General features: G+C 44.7%; 1 protein-coding gene and 1 non-coding gene across 2 annotated transcripts in view; both read right to left on the bottom strand.

Annotated features, from left to right (window-relative positions):
• Nucleotides 1-10,012: 10,012 nt before the first annotated feature.
• Nucleotides 10,013-10,119, bottom strand: LOC119473045. The gene has a single exon (XR_005202216.1). It is a non-coding gene; the product is annotated as a U6 spliceosomal RNA (small nuclear RNA).
• A 1,662-nt stretch (nucleotides 10,120-11,781) lies between these two features.
• The window catches only part of KLF17 (Kruppel like factor 17), a 14,036-nt gene continuing 4,834 nt past the window's right edge, over nucleotides 11,782-20,983 (bottom strand). Inside the window, exons 2-4 of the mRNA XM_017540744.2 lie at nucleotides 14,863-15,706; nucleotides 14,313-14,551; nucleotides 11,782-12,426 (exon numbers count right to left, since the gene is read on the bottom strand). Coding sequence (XP_017396233.2) covers nucleotides 14,313-14,551; nucleotides 14,863-15,706 — 1,083 coding nt within the window. The 3' untranslated portion in view covers nucleotides 11,782-12,426. The remainder of the gene's footprint in view (nucleotides 12,427-14,312; nucleotides 14,552-14,862; nucleotides 15,707-20,983) is intronic.

Raw genomic sequence — 20,983 nt, 5'->3', positions numbered from 1 at the left:
AAATGACCACACGTAATTGTTCAACATCATACTTGCCTATGGCAGTAGACATCAGTCAGGGCAAAACAGTAGGTTAGACAAAAAGGTTAACAGGAAAATCTGGGGAGCAAGATGTCCATAAAAGACTTTGGAAAGCTCCAGTATGTTCCTGGAATCTAGAAGTCCACACACATAAATCGAGCTATCTACGCACAGGACGAGGGCTGTGCATGTACTTAAGAAAGACCCAGAAAGGCTCTATGTTCTCCTCTCTGACTAACCTTGATGCTCTGTATAAGCAGGAAGTGACGGCTAAGATGGAGTTGTCAACTGCCTTGCTGAATACTGAAAAGAGGCTACCCGAGTATGCACATAGACCGCTTGGCAAAGTTAATGAGACTTACTGGTTGCCCGCATCTAAGGAAATCTCTGTTAAATCATTAACTGAACACTAAGGTCATCAAGTAGAAACTTCAGTGTCCACACAATAAAAAAAAAATACAGATTTTGAGCCCAGGTGTTGTGGCTCATGCCTGTAATCCCAGCACTTTGGGAGGCTGAGGCAGGTGGACCATTTGAGCCCAGGAGTTCAAGACCAGCCTGAGCAATATAGTGAAACTGCAACTCTACAAAAAGCACAAAAGTTAGCTGGGTGTAGTGGTATATGCCTGCAGTCCCAGCTGTTTGGGAGGCTGAACTAGGAGAATCACTTGAGTCTAGGGAGGTCAAGGCTGCAGTGAGCCACAATTGCACCAGTGTATTCCAGCCTGGGTGACAGAGTGAGACCCCGTCTCAAAATAAATAAAAATCAAAATAAATGTCTAGTTTCAGCAATGATGAGATATGGAAAGAAACAAAAAAAGTATGGCTCATACACAGGGAAAAAAGTCAATAGAACAGTGTGCCTGAGGAAGTCAAGACATTGGACCTACTGGACAAATAATTAAAATCAGCAATTTAAAATATGTTCAAAGAACTATAGGAAAGCGTGAAGATATCCCCCCAAATAGAGGCTATAAATACAGAATAGAAATAGAAATAAATTAAAATGATGGAATTGAAAAGTATAAACCGAATAGAAATGATGGAGTTAAAAAGTATAAGAGAACAAGAGAAAGATGTCTGCTCTCACCACTTCTATTCAATTGCCCTGGTTAGCCAAAGCAATTAGCCAAGTAAAACAATAAAAAGCATTCAGATTGGAAAGAAGTTAAACTATATTTGCAGATGACATCATTGTATATTAGAAAATCCTAAGGAATAAACACACATCTAACTATTGAAGCAAATAAACAAGTTCAGCCAGGTTGCAGGATACAAGGTCAACATGTAAAAATCAGTTGTAGGCCAGGTGTGGGGGCTCACTCCTGTAATCCTAGCACTTTGGGAGGCCAAGGTGGGCAGATCACTTAAGGCCAGGAGTTAGAGACCAAACTGGCCAACATGGCGAAACTCGCTCTCTACTAAAAATACAAAAATTAGCTGGGCATGATGGTGCATGCCTGCAATCCCAGCTACTCTGGAGCTGAAGCATGAGAATTGCTCAAACCCAGGAGGCAGAAGTTTGCACTGAGCGAGATGGTGCCACTGCACTTCAGCCTGGCCAACACAGTGAGACTCTATCTCAAAGAAAATAAAAAAAACAAAATAAAAATCAATTGTATTTCTATTCACTAGCATTGAGCAAAGTAAAAATGAAATTAAGAAAGCCATTTCATTTGTAATAGTATCAAAAAATAAAATTAGGAATACATTAACAAAAGAAGCACAAGGCTTATACACCAAAACTATAAAACACTATAAAAAGTTTTTTTTTTTTTTTGAGACAGGGTGTCTCTATCACCCAGGTTGGAATGCAATAGCATGATCACAGCTCACTGCACCTCCCACCTCAGTCCCCCCAAGTAGCTGGGACTACAGGCATGTGCCACCACAGTTGGCTAATTTTTTAAAAAAAATTTTGTAGAGACAGGGATCTCATTATGTTGCCCAGGCTGTTCTCGAACCTGGGTCAAGGGATCCTCCCACCTTGGCTTCACAAAGTGTTGGAATTACAGGCATGAGCCACTGCACCTGGCCAAAAGATATTTTTTAAAACCTAAATACATGGAAAAATATTTATTTATTTATTTTATTTTGAGACAGAGTCTCCCTCTGTTGCCCAGGCTTGAGTGCAATGGCATGATCTTGACTCATTGCAACTTCCACCTCCCGGGTTCAGCTATTCCTGTGCCTCAGCCTCCTGAGTAGCTGGGATGACAGGCATGCGCCACCAGGCCTGGCTAATTTTTGTATTTTTTAGTAAAGATAGTGTTTCACCATGTTGGCCAGGCTGGTCTCAAACTCTTGCCCTCAAGTGATTCACCCACATTGGCCTCCCAAAGTGCTGGGATTACAGGTGTGAGCCACTGTGACCAGCCATGGAAAGACATTCTGTGCTCATGGATTGGAAGACAATATTGTTAAGATGGCAATACTCCCCAAATTCATCTATAGAGTCAATGTAATCCCATTTAAAATCACAGCTGGCCACTCAGGAGGCTGAGGCAGGAAGATCGCTTGAGGCCAGGAGTTCAAGACAAGTCTGGGAAACATAGTGAGACCATATCTCTACAAAAATTGAAAAAAACAACAAACAAAACAAAACAAAAAAGCTTAGCCAGGTATGGTGATGCACACTTGTAGTCCCAGCTCCTCGAAAGGCTGAAGCAGGCGGAACACTTGAGGCCAGGAGTTCAAGACAAGTCTGGGAAACATAGTGAGACCATATCTCTACAAAAATTGAAAAAAACAACAAACAAAACAAAACAAAAAAGCTTAGCCAGGTATGGTGATGCACACTTGTAGTCCCAGCTCCTCGAAAGGCTGAAGCAGGCGGAACACTTGAGCCCAGGAGTTCAAGGCTGCAGTGAGCCATGATCATGCCACTCCACTCCAACCTGGGGGACAAAGTAAGACCTGACTCAAAAAAAATGAAAACAAACAAACAAACAAAAACACCCACCTGCTTTATTTTGCTGATTTTTTTTTTTTTTTTTGTTTTGGAGTCTTACTCTGTCAATCTGCAGGCCTGAGTGCAGTGGTGTGATCTCAGCTCACTGCAACCTCTACCCCCCAGGTTCAAGCGATTCTGATGTCTCAGTCTCCCGAGTAGCAGGGATTACAGGCACCTGCCACCACACCCAGGTAATTTTTGTATCTTTAGTAGAGACAAGGTTTCACCACTTTGGCCAGGATGGTCTTGAACTCCTGACCTTAAGTGATCCCAAAGTGCTGGGATTATAGGCATGAGCCATCACACCTGACCCTATTTTGCTGAATTTTGACAAGCTGATTCTAAAGTTTATGTGGAAATACGAGTGGAAAAAACAAACTCAGTTTCTCCTACTAGACTCCCTTTTCTTTTTAATTTTTTTCCCACTCACGCTCCCTCAGTTTCTCATACTAGGCTCTCACAACACACTTCTGACACCAAGTATGTGAGGATTTTCCCCCACACGTCAAGCAAGCAATTAATTCTGCACCAGACACCAACTGAATATCCTTCAACTCAATTCAATTCTGAAGCTACCTGGAGATTACATGAGATCCCCCAGGTTGAGGGCTTAGGCCCAAAAACTGACCCCAACTTCCTATACCAGCTGCAAGCCCCAGGTTGTTTTACCTGTGCTGTAACCGGCTGCAAGTCAGAGTTCCCACAGCCTCCTCCTTCGGCTGATTGATTTGATAGAAAGCTCACAGAACTCAAAGCCGAGAACAGTGGCTCACACCTGTAATCCCAGCACTTTGGGAGGCATAGGTGGGTGGATCACCTGAGGTCAGGAGTTCGAGACCAGCCTGGCCAACATGATGAAACTGCATTTCTACTAAAAAATACAAAAATTAGCCAGACATGGTGGTGGGCACCTGTAATCCCAGCTACCAGGGAGGTTGAGGCCAGAGAATCGCTTGAGCCTGGGAGGCCAAGGTTGCAGTGAGCTGAGGTCTCACTATTGCACTTCGGCCTGGGAAACAAGAGCTAAACACCGTCTCAAAAAAAAAAGGAACTCAAAGAAACACTTACCTTTACTGGATCATAAAAGGATATTACAAGACAGGCACAGTGGCTTACGCCTGTAATCCCAGCACTTTGGGAGGTTGAGGCAGGTGGATGACAAGGTCAGGAGTTCAAGACCAGCCTGCCCAATATAGTGAAACCCTCTCTCAACAACAACAAAAAAAGAATGAGGATGTTACAAAGGATACAAAGGCACAGGGCAAAGTATGAGAGAAGGGATGTGGAGCTACCACAGCCTCTCTGGGCGCACCACCCTCCAGGAACCTCCATGTGTTCAGTTATCCAGAAGCTCTCCAAACCCAGTCCTTTGGGGATTTTATGGAAGCTTCATTATGTAGGCATAATTGATTAAATCATTGGCCATTGGCAATCAACTTAACCTTCAGCCCCTCTTTCCTCCCAGGAGGTTTGGGGGTGGCTAACTCTCTAATCATGCCTTGGTCTTTCCTGTGACCACTCCCCTTCCTGAAGTTAATTAGTTGATTAGAGGCTGCTTGCTATCAGCCAATCATTAGCATGTAAAAAGACATGTATCACTTTGAAGAGTACAAGGATTTTTGGAGTTGTATGCCAGAAAACTGAACAAAGACCGAATATATATTTCACAACATCAAAGCAAGGGATCCAGGATAGCCAAGCAAACTCGGGGGAAAAAAAAGAAAAAAGTTGGAGGACCCATATTTTCTAATTTCAAAACTTACTACAAAGCTACAGTAATCAAAACAATATGGTAGTAGTGTACACGTAGACATATAGCTCAATGGAATAAAACAGGGAGCCCAGAAATAAATCCATGCATTTATGGTCAAATAATTTTTGACAAAGGTGCAAAGACAATTCAGTAGGGAAAGAATAGTCTTTTCAACAAATGATGCTGGTACAGCTGTCCACAATGCAAAAGAATACAAAAATTTCTGGGTGCAGTGGCTTACTCCTGTAGTCCCAGCTACTCAAAAGATAGGAGGACAGCTTCAGCCCAGGAGTTTGAGACCAGCCTGGGCAATGTAGTGAGATCCTGTGTCTTAAAAAAAAAAATCCAAAATATAGAAATTAACTTAAACTGACCAAAGACCTAAATGTCAGAGCTGACCAGGCACCATGCTTCATGCCTGTAATCTCAGCACTTTGGAAGACTGAGGCAGGGGGATTGCTTGAGTTCGGGAGTTCAAGGGCAGCCTGGCAACACCACCACACCTGGCTAATTTTTGTATTATTCGTAGAGATGAAGCCCCATCTCTACAAATAATGCAAAAATTAGCCAGGTGTGGTGGTATGCATCTGAAGTCCAAGCTACTTGGGAGGCTGAGACAGGAGGATCACTTGAGCCCAGGAGGCAGAGGTTGCAGTGAGATCATGCCACTGTACTGCAGCCTGGGCAACAGAGTGACACCCTATCTCCAACAAAACAAAACAAAAAAGGGTAAATCTTTATGACCCTGAATTATGCAGTGATTTATTGAAATCGATGTAGGATTTTTCTTGGACACTTTGCCAGCCAGACTTCCATAGCCAGTGATGTCCCCACCCAGGCTTTGCTTGGGCCCAGGCCTGTCACAGAAGGCACCCTGACCACTCGGCCCACAAGACTGTGCATAGCTTATGCACCAGCTCAGTCCACAGCTGGACCAGGTGTGTCCCAGCCCACCTGTGTTACAGCTCTTACCCACATTCAGTGATTCCTGAGTTCTTGTCCCATCCAAGAAAAATGAGGTTACACTGACAATCAAAAGAGTGAGAAGGACAGAGAAGAGTTTTATTAAGCAATAGAACAGCTCTCAGTGGAGAAGGGATCTGAGGGTGGTCCCCCACCCAAAGTCAAGTGGTATCTCCCTCCGTGTTACTGGGTCCAGGGCCATTATGGGTTCAGAATGGGGTAGTGCGTGCTAGTTGGTTTGTGAGTATGCAAAAGACTAAAACAAAGGCACCATTCAAAAGTGGGCACAACAGTGTAACAATCCAATTCAGGAAGGGCAGGTTTATGTAAAATAGGTGAAGAGTGAGGATCAATCAGAAGAAAGCACACCAAATGGGAAGATAGATTCTCAATCCAGTCTGTGGATTTAACGTGTAGTTTGCCTTTCAGGCTTTAAATTGTCTTTGGCGTGAAGGTGGGATTTCACTGGGGACCTGCCCCTATCTGCCTAGAGATTTGTCTGCCTCCTCTGGCTATCAGAATGACACCAAAACAGAAGCAACTAAATTAAAAACAGATAAATTGAACCTTGCTGAAATGTAAAACTTTAGGGTTTCAAAGGACTCCATTAAGAAAGTGGAAAGATGGAGTAGAGAAAGTATTTGCAAAACATGTATCAGGCTGGGTACAGTGGTTCATACCTATAATCCTAACACTGGGAGGCTGAAGCGAGTGTATTACTTGAAGCCAAGGGTTCTAGACCAACCTGGCCAACATAGTGAAACCCCATCTCAAAAATAAAAAAAAGAAAGAAAAAACAACAAACACAAACAAAAATACCATGTATCTGATAACGGTCTGGTATCCAGAATATATTAAGAATTCTGGATAGACTGGATAGGGAAAATGTGGCACATATACACCATGGAATACTATGCAGCCATAAAAAACGATGAGTTCATGTCCTTTGTAGGGACATGGATGAACCTGGAAACCATCATTCTCAGCAAACTGACACAAGAACAGAAAATCAAACACTGCATGTTCTCACTCATAGGTGGGTGTTGAACAATGAGAACACATGGATGCAGGGAGGGGAGCATCACACACTGTGTCTGTGAGGGGGAACCAGGGGAGGGACAGCGGGGTGTGGGGAGTTGGGGAGTGATAACATGGGGAGAAATGCCAGATATAGGTGATGGGGAGGAAGGCAGCAAACCACATTGCCATGTATATACCTTATGCAACAGTCTTGCATGTTCTTCACATGTACCCCAAAACCTAAAACACAATTTTATATATATATATATATATATATATATACATACATATATATATATATAAAGAATTCCCTGGCCAGGCGCAGTGGCTCATGCCTATCATCCCAGAACTTTGGGAGGCCAAGGTGGGTGGATCACCTGAGGTCAAGAGTTCTAGATGAGCCTGACCGACATGGAGAAACTCCATCTCTACTAAAAATACAAAATTAGCTGGGCATGGTGGTGTGTGCCTGTAATCCCAGCTACTCAGGAGGCTGAGGCAAGAGAATTGCTTGAACCCGGGAGGCAGAGGTTGCAGTGAGCCAAGATCATGCCACTGCACTCCAGCCTGGGCGACAGAGCAAGACTCCATCTCAAAAATAATAATAATAGTAATTCTGGCCAGGTGTGGTGCTTCATGCCTGTAATCCCACACCTCTGCCTTGTGAAGACCTCTCATTCTCCACACCCTACTTACCTTTGGCTATGCTACAATGATTCTTCCTCCTCACCAAAACTGTCCCATTAGATCCTCCACTGTTTTACTCCTTGTCACTGAGTCACTTCACTTACATTCTTGATCACTTAAACTCATTCCTCTAAGAATTTGTCACCTGCCTATGTCAAACTCCATATTTCTGAAAACTTTTACCTCTAGCCCACCCCAGCCACCCACTTCTATAGCTGTCTCCAGGATTTTGCCATCATTTGAAACTGTCCTACCTTCAAAACACCCGTTCAACATCCAGTCTCCATCACCATCCCTCATCTTTCCAGCCTCACTTGGTTGTTCCAAATACACCAGTTATCTGACTTCATCAGAACCTCCAACCCATTGGTAGCTCCACGCTGTCCCAATTCCTTAGCCCTCTCTGGACATTCCATCCCCATCTCTCTTAGATTCTATAGTCCATTATTTCTCCCAACCTCCCTTGTGCCTTTGTCCTGCTATTACATGCACCTGAAAAACCTCAATGCTTGCTGACTGATCAACTACTTTCTCTACTACACAAGTGACTGTTGCCACTGGAGAAAGTCCCACAACAGGGTAGATTAGCACTTCTGTAAATACATTGTCACCAAACTCAGCCAGGCTCTAATCCTGTGCAACCTACTGTTTTTCTAGTTAGCTCACAACTCATTAATGAGACAAGAACCACTCTGAGCTGGGTGAAGTGGCTCACACCTGGGTGAAGTGGCGTACATCCCAGCACTTTGAGAGGCCAAGGCGTGTGGATCACTTGAGGCCAGGAGTTCAAGACCAGCCTGGCAAAAATAGTGAAACCCCATTTCCATTAAAAATACAAAAAATTAGCTGGGCATGGTGGTGCCTGCCTGTAATCCCAGCTACTCATGAGGCTGAGGAACGAGAATCATTTGAACCTGGGAGAGGGAGGCTACAGTGAGCTGAGATCACCCCACTGCACTCTAGCCCAGGCAACTGAGTGAGACTCTGCCTCAAAAAAAAAAAAAAAAAAAAAAAAAAAAAAAAAAAAAAAAAAAAAAAAAAAAAAAAAAAAAAAAAAAAAAAAAAAAAAAAAAAAAAAAAAAAAAAAAAAAAAAAAAAAAAAAAAAAAGAACCACTCTGAAAAATGCCTCAGATAATGTATGTTTTATTTTTATTTTTGAGACAGGGACTTGCTTTGTCACCCAGGCTGGAGTGCAGTTGCACAATCTCAATTCACTGCAATCTCTGCTTCCCAGGTTCAAACAATCCTCCCACTTCAACTCACCAAGTAGCTGGGATTACAAGCATGTCCTACTGTGCCCGGCTAATTTTTGTATTTTTTATAGAGACAGTTTCCCCATGTTTTCACTCACCAGACTGCAAAGATATACACAGAGCAACAGGCAAAATCCTCAGAATGTTGCATTAGTACTGGGGCAACTAGCCCTAGAAAAGTGGCAGCTCTGCCTAGCTTAAAAAATAGCTTCAAAAAGTAGGCCTCAAAGGGATTCAAGTAAATTCAAGCCAGGGGGGAAAAGAAGGTCAATACTATTTAAAGGAATAAAACAAAATCCAGCAACCAACAATGTAAATTCATAATGTCTGGTATCCAGTTTAAAAAAAAATCAGCCAATCTCTGGGAGAAAAAAAACTCAGTTGATATGGATCCCAAAATGACCAAATATTAAGGAAGTGGCATCTAAGGATGCTAAAACAGCCATTATAAATATGCTTTTAAATAAGTTGTAAATTCAGTGGTTCATGTGCAGGTTTCTTATCTAGGTAAACTCATGTCACTAGGGTTTATTGTACAGATTATTTCATCTCCCAGGTCTTTAGCCTAGTACCTATTATTTTTCCTGATCCTCTCCCTCCTCCTACCCTCACCCCAATGTGTGTTGTTCCCCTCTATGTGTCCATATGTTCTCATAATTTAGCTCCCACTAAGTGAGAACATGTGGTATTTGGTTTTCTGTTCTTGCATTAGTTTGCTAAGGATAATAGCCTCCAGCTCCATCCACGTTCCTGAAACGGACGTGGCCTCATTCTTTTTTATGACTGTATAGTACTTCATGGTGTACATGTATCACATTTTCTTTAGTCAGTCTACCATTGATGGGTATCCTGGGTTGATTCCATGTCTGTTATTGTGAATAGTACTGCAATAAACATATGTGTGCATGTGTCTTTATGAAAGAACGATCTCTATGCCTTTGGGTATCTATCTAGTAATGGGATTGTTGGGTCAAATGGTAGTTCTGTTTTTAGGTCTTTGAGGAATTGCCACACTGCTTTCCACAATGGTCGAACTACTTTACTCTCACCAACAGTGTATAAGCTTTTCTCCCCAACCTTGCCAGCATCTTTTTTTCTTTGATCGTTTTTTTAATAAAGATAGGGGTCTCATTATGTTGGTTGGTTTGGTCCTGAACTCTTGGCCTCAAGCAATCCTCCCAACTCACCCTACCAAAGTGCTAGGATTACAGGTGTGATCTACTGCACCTGGCCTATTTTTTTTTTCTTTTTACACCTTTTTTACATTTTTTTTTGTTTCAGAAAGAATGGCCTATTTTTGACTTTTTAGTGATAGCCATTCTGACTGGTGTGAGATGGCATCTCATTGTGGTTTTGATTCGAAAAACATGAAATGTCTCATAAATTTGCATGTCATCCTTGCACAGGGGCCATGCTAATCTTGTCTGTATCATTTCAATTTTAGTATATGTGCTGCTGAAGGGAGCACTAAATATGTTTTTTTATGCCCAAGAAGATAGAGGAAAAACATGAGCATAAAGGGAAAAATCGAAGATTAAAAATGATCCAGATGGAATGTCTAGAGATGAAAAATACAACATCTAAAATGAAAAATATACTGAATGGAATAGCAGATTAGATGCTACAGAAGAAAAGATCAAGGAACTTTAAGACATCTAAAATGAAGCAGGGAAAGAAAAGACTGAGGCCGGGCATGGTGGCTCATGCCTATAACCCTAGAACTTTGGGATACTGAGGTGGATGCATCACCTGATGTCAGGAGTTTGAGAGCAGCCTGGCCCACATAATAAAACACTGTCTCTACTAAAAATACAAAAATTAGCCAGTATGGTGGTAAACCTGTAGTCCCAGCTACTTGGGAGGCTGAGGCATGAGAATCACTTGAACCCGGGAGGCAGAAGTTGGTGTGAGCCAAGATTGTGCCACTGCACTCCAGCACGGACGACAGAACAAGACTCAGTCTCAAAAAGGAAAAGAAAAAAAAAAAAAAGAAGACTGAAAAAAATGAACAGGGCATCAGTGATCTGAGGGACAATATCAACTGGCCCATCATATAGGCAGACTGTGTCAGAAATAGAAGATGGAAGAGAACCCCAAAATTTGACAAAACAGTGGCCAAATTTTTTCAAAATTTTATTAAGACTATAACCATTTAGATTGAAAAAGTTCAATAAATCCCAAACAGAACAAAGGTGAGTTGAAAGCCATACAAAACCAATCACTTTATTTAAGAACAGATACAGTATGTGATAAAAACAATAAATAGCTAAGGCAAGATTAATCAAAATTCAGTATAGTGGTTACCTCTGCAGAGAAGGATGGAGAACTCAAAGCTTTAAATGTATTAGTAAATTATTTTTTCCCCTTTTTAATTTCATTTTTTATAGAGACAAGGTCTCGCTGGTCTCAAGCTCCTGGCCTCAAGTCATCATCCACAGGATTCACGGAATCTAGTAGAGAGTTCACAGGTCTTTTTTGAGACGGAGTCTCGCTCAGTCACCCAGGCCGGAGTGCAGTGGTGCAATCTTAGCTCACTGCAGCCTCCGCCTCCCAGGTTCAAGCGATTATTCATCTCAGCCTCCCGAGTAGCTGAGATTAGAGGCACCCACCATCATGCCCGGCTAATGTTTGTAGAGAGATGGGGCTTCACCATGTTGGCCAGGCTGGTCTCAAACCTCTAACCTCAAGTGATCCACCTGCCTCAGCCTCCCAAAGTGCTGGGATTACAGGCATGAGGCACGGCGCCCAGCCCACTTTGTGCATTTCTGGTAACATCCCTCCTCCACTAGACCGTGACCTCCACAAGGGCAGGAGCCTGTTTGCCCACGGTTACAGTGCACATCATATACCCTTCATCACTCTGATGCTCTCCACATCCATTTCCTGGTGAAAGCACTAGATCAAAAACAGGCCTCTCATCTTACATTCCTGCAAGAAACAATTTGGTCTACTGACCCTATCCACGAGGCTGTGTGTGAGCCAGGTGGGCTGGGTAACAGAGATCAGCCCCAGCCCAGTGAACCCAAGATGGCCTGCTCCCTGGAAGGGATCAGGTGCCCTGGGAGAAATGGAAGAAAATGAGTACACAAGACCTCAAACTGGGGCTAGTGAATGGTCATAAATGAGCCCCTTCTGCCCCTGTTCTTTTAATCATGTCCACTCCCCTCACTTGGGAGCTTGGATGGAGGGCACCTGGATGTCCATCCCAGGTATACTGAGGTCACTAGTAACACAGATCAAGGTAGTGAAGTAGTGCAGGGTCAGGGTAGGGGTGGGGGGTCAGAGTAGGGGTAGGAGACCAGGGGCAGGCACAGCCAAGGCTGTGTGGCTTTCCCAGGGCCCATATAAGCTTGAGTCTGCAGAGGTCCAGCTTCTCTCCTTGGCAGCACTGGGCACATTCATAAATGTTTTCTATGAGCTTTCTGCTCTACAGAGGCAGGTTGCCTTCATGCACCTCTGAATCCTTACTGTCTATGCCAGTTTCCAGAAGATAGAGACATGTCCAGTGGCATATGTCCAAGAAATGGGAGGTGCAGCTAACCCCCATGAGTCCTTCGGGTCTGACGGAGGCACCTCCACCGAAGTGTTTCTTCTCTGACACATCCTTTAGTTATCTCCTTATTCCTCGCCATGGGTCTCCACAGCCTTGGTGCGTTCAGTATTGAAGGCTCAAAAAACATTTGCTGAATGAATATAGAAGTTCAAGACTGCCTTTCCTCTGAGCAGTTGTGTGGTCCAGTGTTTTCTGCCTGGAATCCTCTCCTTCTTCATTCACCTGTTTAGTTTATTTCAAAATTTGAGTGATAACTATGTGTTTGTTACACCCTTACTGGACCCAGGGGTTACCTCCTCCAGAAAGCCTTTCTGACGCTCCCATTTAGGGGCTCCTCTTCCCCATGGCCACTGTACTGAGGCGGACCTCTGAGCCCCCAGATCAAGACAGTCTCTTGAGCACAGAAACCAGCTCTGTTTCATCTTTCCGTGCTCGGCACCAGCCTGGGTTCAGGAAACACCCATAGAAGGCACCATCTTCTTAGGGAAGAGACCACCTCTGGGGCACAGATCCTGGTTGGGATTATAGCTTTATACTTGATAGCTTGGCCAAGATCCTTTCTCTTTTTCAGTTTGCTGCAGTAAAATGGCCTGCTGAGTCTAGATATGAGATTCTAAACTACCTGGCTATCAGGATAGTCATTATCATCCCCTTGACCCCAAGGGAGAGCAGGGAAAGAGAGGCCACTTAATATCTGGTGCTTGGTAGTCCAGGGACCTAAGGAAGGTGGGAGGAGCAGAATACAGTGAGATTCTTCCTTATCTGCCCCAGTCTTAGATCTTCCTTTCCCTCCTAGCCCTCAGTCACCTAGAAAACAGAGCCTGAAAACAAGAACTAGGAATTGGTGTTTTATTTGGAGAGGTGCAAACCCAAGGCTTTGGAAATGAGAAAATGGAAGAAAGGCAGAATGGGAAGTAATGCGAGGTGATGTATTAGCAGGCCAGGGACTGCTTCATGACAAGCCTTACGGAGGACACAGCAGTTGTGTCCACCAGCTACTTGGGAGGTCTCCCCATTGATGGTACTGCTTTGGAGAAGTGGTGCCATGCAACAATTCATGAAAGGGAGAGGAAAAGGGGGAATTTATCTGCCTGAGTCTAACCAATCTCCATTTTCCACTAGTTATATTTCATCCCATAAATATTAACTCCCAGCCTGACACCATGGCTTATGCCTGTAGTCCCAGCATTTTGGGAGGCTGAGGCAGGTATTTCACTTGAGGCCAGGAGTTTGAGATCAGCCTGGCCAACATGGTGAAATCCCATCTCTACGAAAAATACAAAAATAAACCAGGTGTGATGGCACCTGCCTGTAATCGCAGCTACTAGGGAGGCTGAGGCAGAAGAATCGCTTGAACCTGGGAGGCAGAGGTTGCAGTGAGCTGAGATCGCGCCACTGCACTCCACCCTGGGTGACAGGGCAAGACTGTCTCAAATAAACAAGTTTCCCCATACTTCTAAGTTTGCTAGCAGCAACTTGGGATCCAGATCCCATGCCCTGTGCTAGGCCACTCCATCCAAGTGTGTGAAGTGGTGGGAAGAAACAGAAACTCTGGGTACGTGGCCAGTGAGTGCCAGGGAGAACCTGATGCATTATATGTGCCATGTCCAGTATAGTCCAAAACTGCTTTTTTCATTTTCTGGAAGAAGAAACAAGGCATAGTGATCTGAGACCTTTCCCAAGGTCACATGGCTATTCAGTGGCAAATTCAGCATTGGAAAATAATCTGGTTCTGGAAACTGGATTTTGTTTGGCAGGCAAAGGAGTCACTAAAGGGTTTTAAGCTGGGGAGCAACAAGAAATAAAGAACTTTTTTGTTTGTTTGTTTGTTTGCTTTGTTTTTAGATGGAATCACACTCTGTCATCCAGGCTGGAGTCAGCGGCATGATCTTGGCTCACTGCAATCTCTGCCTCCTAGGTTCAAGTGATTCTCCTGCCTCAGCCTCCTGAGTAGCTGGGATTACAGGTGTGAGCCACTGCCCCCCAGCCAATAAAGAGCTTTTTTCACCCCCCAAGATGGAGTTTCACTCTTGCGGCCCAGGGGAGAAGATCTTAGACAGCAGAGGCAGGCAGGAGCTGTGCAGAAAAGCTGGAATGAGGAGACTGACCTAAGGACCAGGAGCAGGAGCACTGTCCTGCTCTCCACTGTTGGCCTGTGGGTCTGAGGGTCCTGGCCGATGAGTCTTCTGGTGTTGCCTAAGATGGTCAGATCGCATGAACTCTCTGTTGCACTGATCACATTTATATGGTCGATATCTGGTATGTACCCGAAAATGTCGTCTAAGCTCGTCAGAACGGAAGAAAGACCACTGACAATTTTCCCATTCGCACGAATAGGGCCTCTCACCTGGGAATGACAAGGGAGAAAGGGAATTTAGAATAGAAGTAGGAAGGGGTCTGACTCTATGAGGCAGAGCCGTCCAGGTTGAGGATTCAAAAGGGAAGGTCCAGGGAACCAGGGAGGGGCAATGTATTCAGGAGTGCCCGCCCAGGTATCTTGGCACAGTCCTCCCGGATGGCAAGTCAGGGGGCCAGTCTAGCTTAGCTCCAAGCTTGGAAGATGAAAGACTCATCCCAAACAATTACCCACCAGGGGCCCAGGACAAATGTAAACCCCAGAGACTCCTCCGTCTCCACCCCACCTGACACCTCCTTCACCTGTGTGCTTGCGCTGGTGGCTCACGAGGTGGGAGCGTTTGGTATAAGCTTTTCCACAGTTCTGGTAGTTGCAGCAGTAAGGCCTGGCCTCTGAGGAGTCCCCTCTCCCAGTCCTTTCCTGAGGCCTGGAGTTCTGCTCTGTTTCCTGTGAAGCAGGTGTGGGCTGCTTCTGTGGGAATGGGCCTTCCTGGGAGTCTGGCTGACTCACAAGAGAGTCCTGAGATCCTAAACCCAGGAATGACTGGGACTCAGCTGGGGGCATCCCAAGGTCATGGGTGTCTTGTCGGGGCAACATCTGAGCCACAGAGGGGAGCACTGCCTGGGCCTCCGTGGGTGGCATGGTTGGGGCCAATGCTGTTTCATCAGAAGGTGCTGTTGAGAGGCCAGGGTAAGGCATGGTAGGGCCCCCAGCATGGGACATCATTGGGATTCCAGTGGAAGCCGAGACTCGCAGCCCACTGGGGTGCATGCTTAGATTGCCACTGAAGGCCCCGGCCACTCCTGGAATATTGGGCTCAACTGTAGGCATTATCTGAGGCTCATTGAACATCGTCATCCCTTGCTGAGGGGGAGACACTCCCTGACTGTAAATCACCCGGGAAGGAGGGAGGGTCGCTTGGGGGCAGTAGCTCACATCACGCTCAGGCAGTGCCATGCTAAACAGGGGCCCCTCTTCATCCACATTGTGCCCCGGCACCTCCACAGACACCAAGGGGGGCCCCAGCATCTCTGTGCTATGAGGAAAGTGCTGAACGCTTGGTAGGCCATGGTTCCAAGAGGGGTGCACTCCAGAGCTTCCGGTAGATGAAGCCACGTTCAAGATGGGCGCCGAGCTCTCGTTATCCTTGGGGAGAGAGACAGTCAAGTGATTTTTACCCTTGCTCAAATTCCAGTTCCATATGTTCCTCCTCTTCATCCCCAGACCCCATCCTAATCCAGCCCTCTATCTCCGTCTCTTGCTTGAATTCTCCTGCCTCCAACCATTTTCCAGCTTGGCCTTTCTAATAGGTCCGGCTGATACAAGCCCCAAGGAAGCCTAAATGTAACTCATGCCACTTTCCCTCGGACATGTTTTTTGCTTTTTATTACATGCAAAGCAACAAAGAGAGCAAATAAAACATCCCATAACCTACACCTTCAGCAAAACTCTGAGATAATGTTCAAACTCTAAATATTGAGGCAGAGTTTTGCTCTTGGTGCCCAGGCTGGAGTGCAGTGGTGTGATCTCGGCTCACACAACCTCCATCTCCAGGTTCAAGCGATTCTCCTGTCTTAGCCTCCCAAGTAGCTGGGATTACAGGCATGTGCCACCACACCCGGCTGATTTTGTATTTTTAGTACAAACAGCTTTCTCCATGTTAGTCAGGCTGGTCTCAAACACCTGACCTCAGGTGATCTGCCTGCCTCGGCCTCCCAAAGTGCTGGGATTACAGGCGTGAGCGACTGTGCCCAGCCCGAACTCCAAATTGTACATAAAAGGGATAGGGGTTGTCTGGAAGTCAGGTGCAATATCCCTTGATGACTTGCATGAAGGATAAGAAAGATTGGTAGTAGAAGGTCTTAAAATAGGATAGGAGCCAAGAATCATATTTTTAAAACTGTCAGTAGGCCAGGTGCAGTGGCTCACAACTGTGTAATCCCAGCACTCTGAAAGGCCAAGGCAGGTGGATTGATTGAGCTCAGAAGTTTCAAAAAGGAAAAACAAATCAGCTGAGTGTGGTGGCATGTGCCTGTAGTCCCAGCTACTGGGGAGGCTGAAGCAGGAGAATCACTTGAGCCCAGGAGGCGTAGGTTGCAGTGAGCTGAGATCGGGCCATTGCACTCCAGTCTGTGCTGACAGAGACCCTGTCTCAAAAAAAACAAGCAACAACAACAACAAAAGTACCCAGCCGGGCACGGTGGCTCATGCCTATAATCCCAACAATTTGGGAGGCCAAGGCAGGTGGATCATGAGATCAGGAGTTCAAGACCAGCCTGGCCAAGATGGTAAAATCCCATCTCTACTAAAAATACGAAACTTAGCTGGGCATGGTGGCGCATGCCTGTAGTCCCAGCTACTCGGGAGACCGGGGCAGAGAATTGCTTGAACCCAGGAGGCAGAGGTTGCAGTGAGCCAAGATCATGCCACTGCACTCCGGCCTGGTGACAGAGTGAGACTGTCTCAAAAAAACAAAACAAAACAAACAAAAAAAACCCCCAAAGTATCCATAAGATACCAAACTATCAAGACAAATTGAAGATTGCAATTTTTTTCAAAAAATATCACCAGAAAATTGTCGTACAAATCAAGGGTAAACGTAACAACATTCAAACACAAGAAAGAAAGAAAGAGAGAGAGAAAGAGAGAAAGAAAAAGAGAAAGAGAAAGAAAGAAAGAGAGAAGGAAAGAGAAAGAAGAGAGAGAGAGAGAGAGAGAGAGAGAGAAGGCCGGGCGCGGTGGCTCAAGCCTGTAATCCCAGCACTTTGGGAGGCCGAGGCGGGTGGATCACGAGGTCAAGAGATCGAGACCATCCTGGTCAACATGGTGAAACCCCGTCTCTACTAAAAATACAAAAAATTAGCTGGGCATGGTGGCGCGTGCCTGTAATCCCAGCTACTCAGGAGGCTGAGGCAGGAGAATTGCCTGAGCCCAGGAGGCGGAGGTTGCGGTGAGCCGAGATCGCGCCATTGCACTCCAGCCTGGGTAACGAGCGAAACTCCGTCTCAAAAAAAAAAAAGAAAAGAGAGAGAGAGAGAAAGAAAGAAAGAAAGAGGCCCGGTGCAGTGGCTCATGCCTGTAATCCCAGCACCCAGCACTTTGGGAGGCCAAGGTGAGTGGATCACTGAGGTCAGGAGTTCAAGACCATCCTAGCCAACATGGTGAAACCCCGTCTCTACTAAAAATACAAAAATTAGCTGGGCGTGGTGGCACATGCCTGCAGCCCCAGCTACTCAGGAGGCTGAGGCAGGAGAAACGCTTGAAACTGTGGAGGTTGCAGTGAGCTGAGATTGCACCACTGCACTCCAGCTTGGGCAGTTGAGTGAGACTTCATCAAAAAAAGAAAGAAAAGGAAAGAAGAAAAGAAAGGAAGAGAAGGGAAGGGAAGAGGAAGAGGAAGGAAGGAAAGAAGGCAAAACTTAAAAGCAATTACAGCTTTTGCAGCAAAGTTACAGGAACATCACAGGTCAGAAATAAAGAAATTCAAATAAGTTACATCCAGAAAACAGGATAGGAATTATATTAGAGAGTAAGGGGATGGGGCAAAGGTGAGAAAGGCGCACTGGAGGAGCTTCTATTTCTTGACCTGAGTCATAGTTTCACAGGTTTTTACTTTATAAGAGTTCATTACTTTGTGGAAGCTGTACTTATATTCACTTTTCTGTTTGAGTGCTATTTTTAGTAATATGGTTTAAAATAAGTTAGAGTTGCTGGGCATGGTGACTCATGCCTATGATCCTAGCTCTTTGGGAGGCCCAGGTGGGAGGATCGCTTGAGGCCAGGCCTGAGCAACCTAGGGAATCATCACCTCTACAAATAAAAAAAAAACTAGCCAGGGATGGTAGCATACACCTGTGGTCCCAGCCACTCAAGAGGCTGAAATGGAAAAGATCACTTGAGCCTGGGAGGTCAAAGCTGCAGGGAACTGCGATCACATCACTGCAGTCCAGCCTGGGTGACAGAATCTCAAAAAAAAAAAATAATAATGCTAAATTTAAATAGAAAATATTCTATACAAATTCACAATCTGTGTGTGTATATATATATATATGTATATATATACACATATATATATATACATATTCTAACTCTGTCCATTAGAAATTGTGACTCTAATAACAATGCATGGTGGCTCATACCTGTAATCCCAGCACTTTGGGAGGCCAAAGAGGGTGGATCACAAGGTCAAGAGATCAAGACCATCCTGGCCAACATGGTGAAACCCCATTTCTACTAAAAATACAAAAATTAGCTGTGCATGGTGGCGCACGCCTGTAGTCTCAGCTACTCAGGAGGCTGAGGCAGGAGAATCACTTGAACCAGGAAGGCAGAGGTTGCTGTGAGCCAAGATTGTGCCACTGCACTCCAGCCTGGTGACAGAGTGAGACTCGGTCTCAAAAAAATTACAATGCGTGCCTCTAGAGCTTAGACTTGTCTCTAATTCTATTCCTTGCTAAAAGTTAGACCAAGAATTTCCTGACTCCAAGACTGAGAAAAAAAAGGAAGGTTGAAGGGAGCCTGGTACATTTTGTGCCAGAAAATAAGGGAGCTTTCAAAGGTTAGGACTGGGTCAAAGGAGGCAGGAAGTGACATCAAGGAAGATGGCAGGGTAGGAAGCACCAGGACCCCGTATCACCAACATGATAACTATCGCACTGGCAGCATGTCTGCTGTAAGTTGTTTGGAACAATGCAGAGTATTAAAGGCTTGTAACTTCCAAGGGAAGGCTTTGAGAGTAAGTTGTAGTTAATTTTGGTCAACCTAAACTCTTAGGTAGGTAATGGCTACCCATACACACCCTATGTTCCTGGAGCAACTTACATGCAGCTTGCAGGAGCCAGAGTGGGCAATAAAAACCTTGTCCTCCAACTATTGGGGATCTATGTCCTGATTGTTATTTGCTGTTTCTGATTATGAGGTGCAGACAGAGGTAGACAGCCATTGTTGCAACTCAGCCCCCAATGTTACAACCCCCACCCCTTCCCACTCAAGAGACTTCCAAATATGAATACAAACATTCCAAGTGGCTCAACACAATTCAAGTAAGATAAACTCCCAGACACATACCAAGAAACATTATAATAAAACTGTTGAAAGCCCAAGACAAAGAGAGAATCTTGAAAATATCAAGAAGTGACTCATCACTTATAGGGGATCCCCAAAATTCCCAGTAGCTCTTTCATCAAAAACCTTGGACACTAAAAGACCACAGGTTGATATATTCAAAGTGCTAAAGGAAAAACATAAAACTATCAACCAACCTATATCTGGCAAAACTGTCTTTCCAAAATGAGGAAGAAATTAGACATTCCCAGATAAACAAAAGCTGAGAGGTCATTACCACTAGACATGCCCTGCAAGAAATGCTAATGGCAGTCCTTCAGGTTGAAAGGAAATGCTAGGCAGTAGCTTGAAGCCATGTGAAGAAATCTGTCATAAGAAAAATTTCTGATAAGGGTAAATATATGGACAATTGTAAAAGTGAGTATTATTATAACTTTGATTGATAACTCTACTTTTGTTTCCTACATGATTTAAAAGTGCATTAAAATTTATACTTTTATTTTTTGACATACAATGCATACAAATGTAATTTTGTGAGATCAGTCACTGAAAAAAGGTGGGAACTGAGCTATACAGAGGCAGTTTTTATGTGCTGTTGAAGTTAACCTGGTATAAATTCAAATCAGAATGTTATAACTAGGATGTCAAATGTGATCCTCATGGCAACCACAAAGAAAATAGCTAGAGAGGAACATATACAAAAGGGGCCAGGCACAGTGGCTCACGCCTGTAATCCCAGCACTTTGGGAGCCTAAGGTGGGTGGATCACTTAAGGTCAGGAGTTTGAGACCAGCCTGGCCAATGAGGTGAAACACCATCTACTAAAAACACAAAAATTAGCTGGGTGAAGTCCCAGCTACTGGGGAGGCTGAGGCAAGAGAATCACTTGAACCAGGAGGTGAAGGTTGCAGTCAGCTGAGATCGAGCCATTACACGCCAGCCTGGGCGACAGAGGGAGACTACGTCTCAAAAAAATAAAGAATATATACAAAAGGAAATTGTGTTCTAAGGAAATCTAAGTTTCACTGTCAAAAAAAGAGATCAATTAAACAAAAGGACAATGCTGGAAATGAGGAACAAAACGGCAGAATTAAATCCCTCCTCGCGAGTAAAATACTTTGGAAAGTAAATGAATAATACTTTCCAAAAGACAAATTGGCAGAATGGATTTAAAACATGATCCAAATATATGCTGTGTATATATTTAGATCCAAACACCACAATAAACCAACTAGATCTAGGCCGGGTGCGGTGGCTCACGCCTGTAATCCCAGCACTTTGGGAGGCCGAGGCGGGTGGATCACGAGGTCAAGAGATCGAGACCATCCTGGTCAACATGGTGAAACCCCGTCTCTACTA

This window comes from Cebus imitator, unplaced genomic scaffold (assembly GCF_001604975.1).
Source record: "Cebus imitator isolate Cc_AM_T3 unplaced genomic scaffold, Cebus_imitator-1.0 Scaffold129, whole genome shotgun sequence".
NCBI classification, from domain to species: Eukaryota; Metazoa; Chordata; class Mammalia; order Primates; family Cebidae; genus Cebus; species Cebus imitator.
The sequence above is the reverse complement of the archived record's forward strand: the minus strand, read 5'-3'. Positions and strand labels throughout refer to the sequence as shown.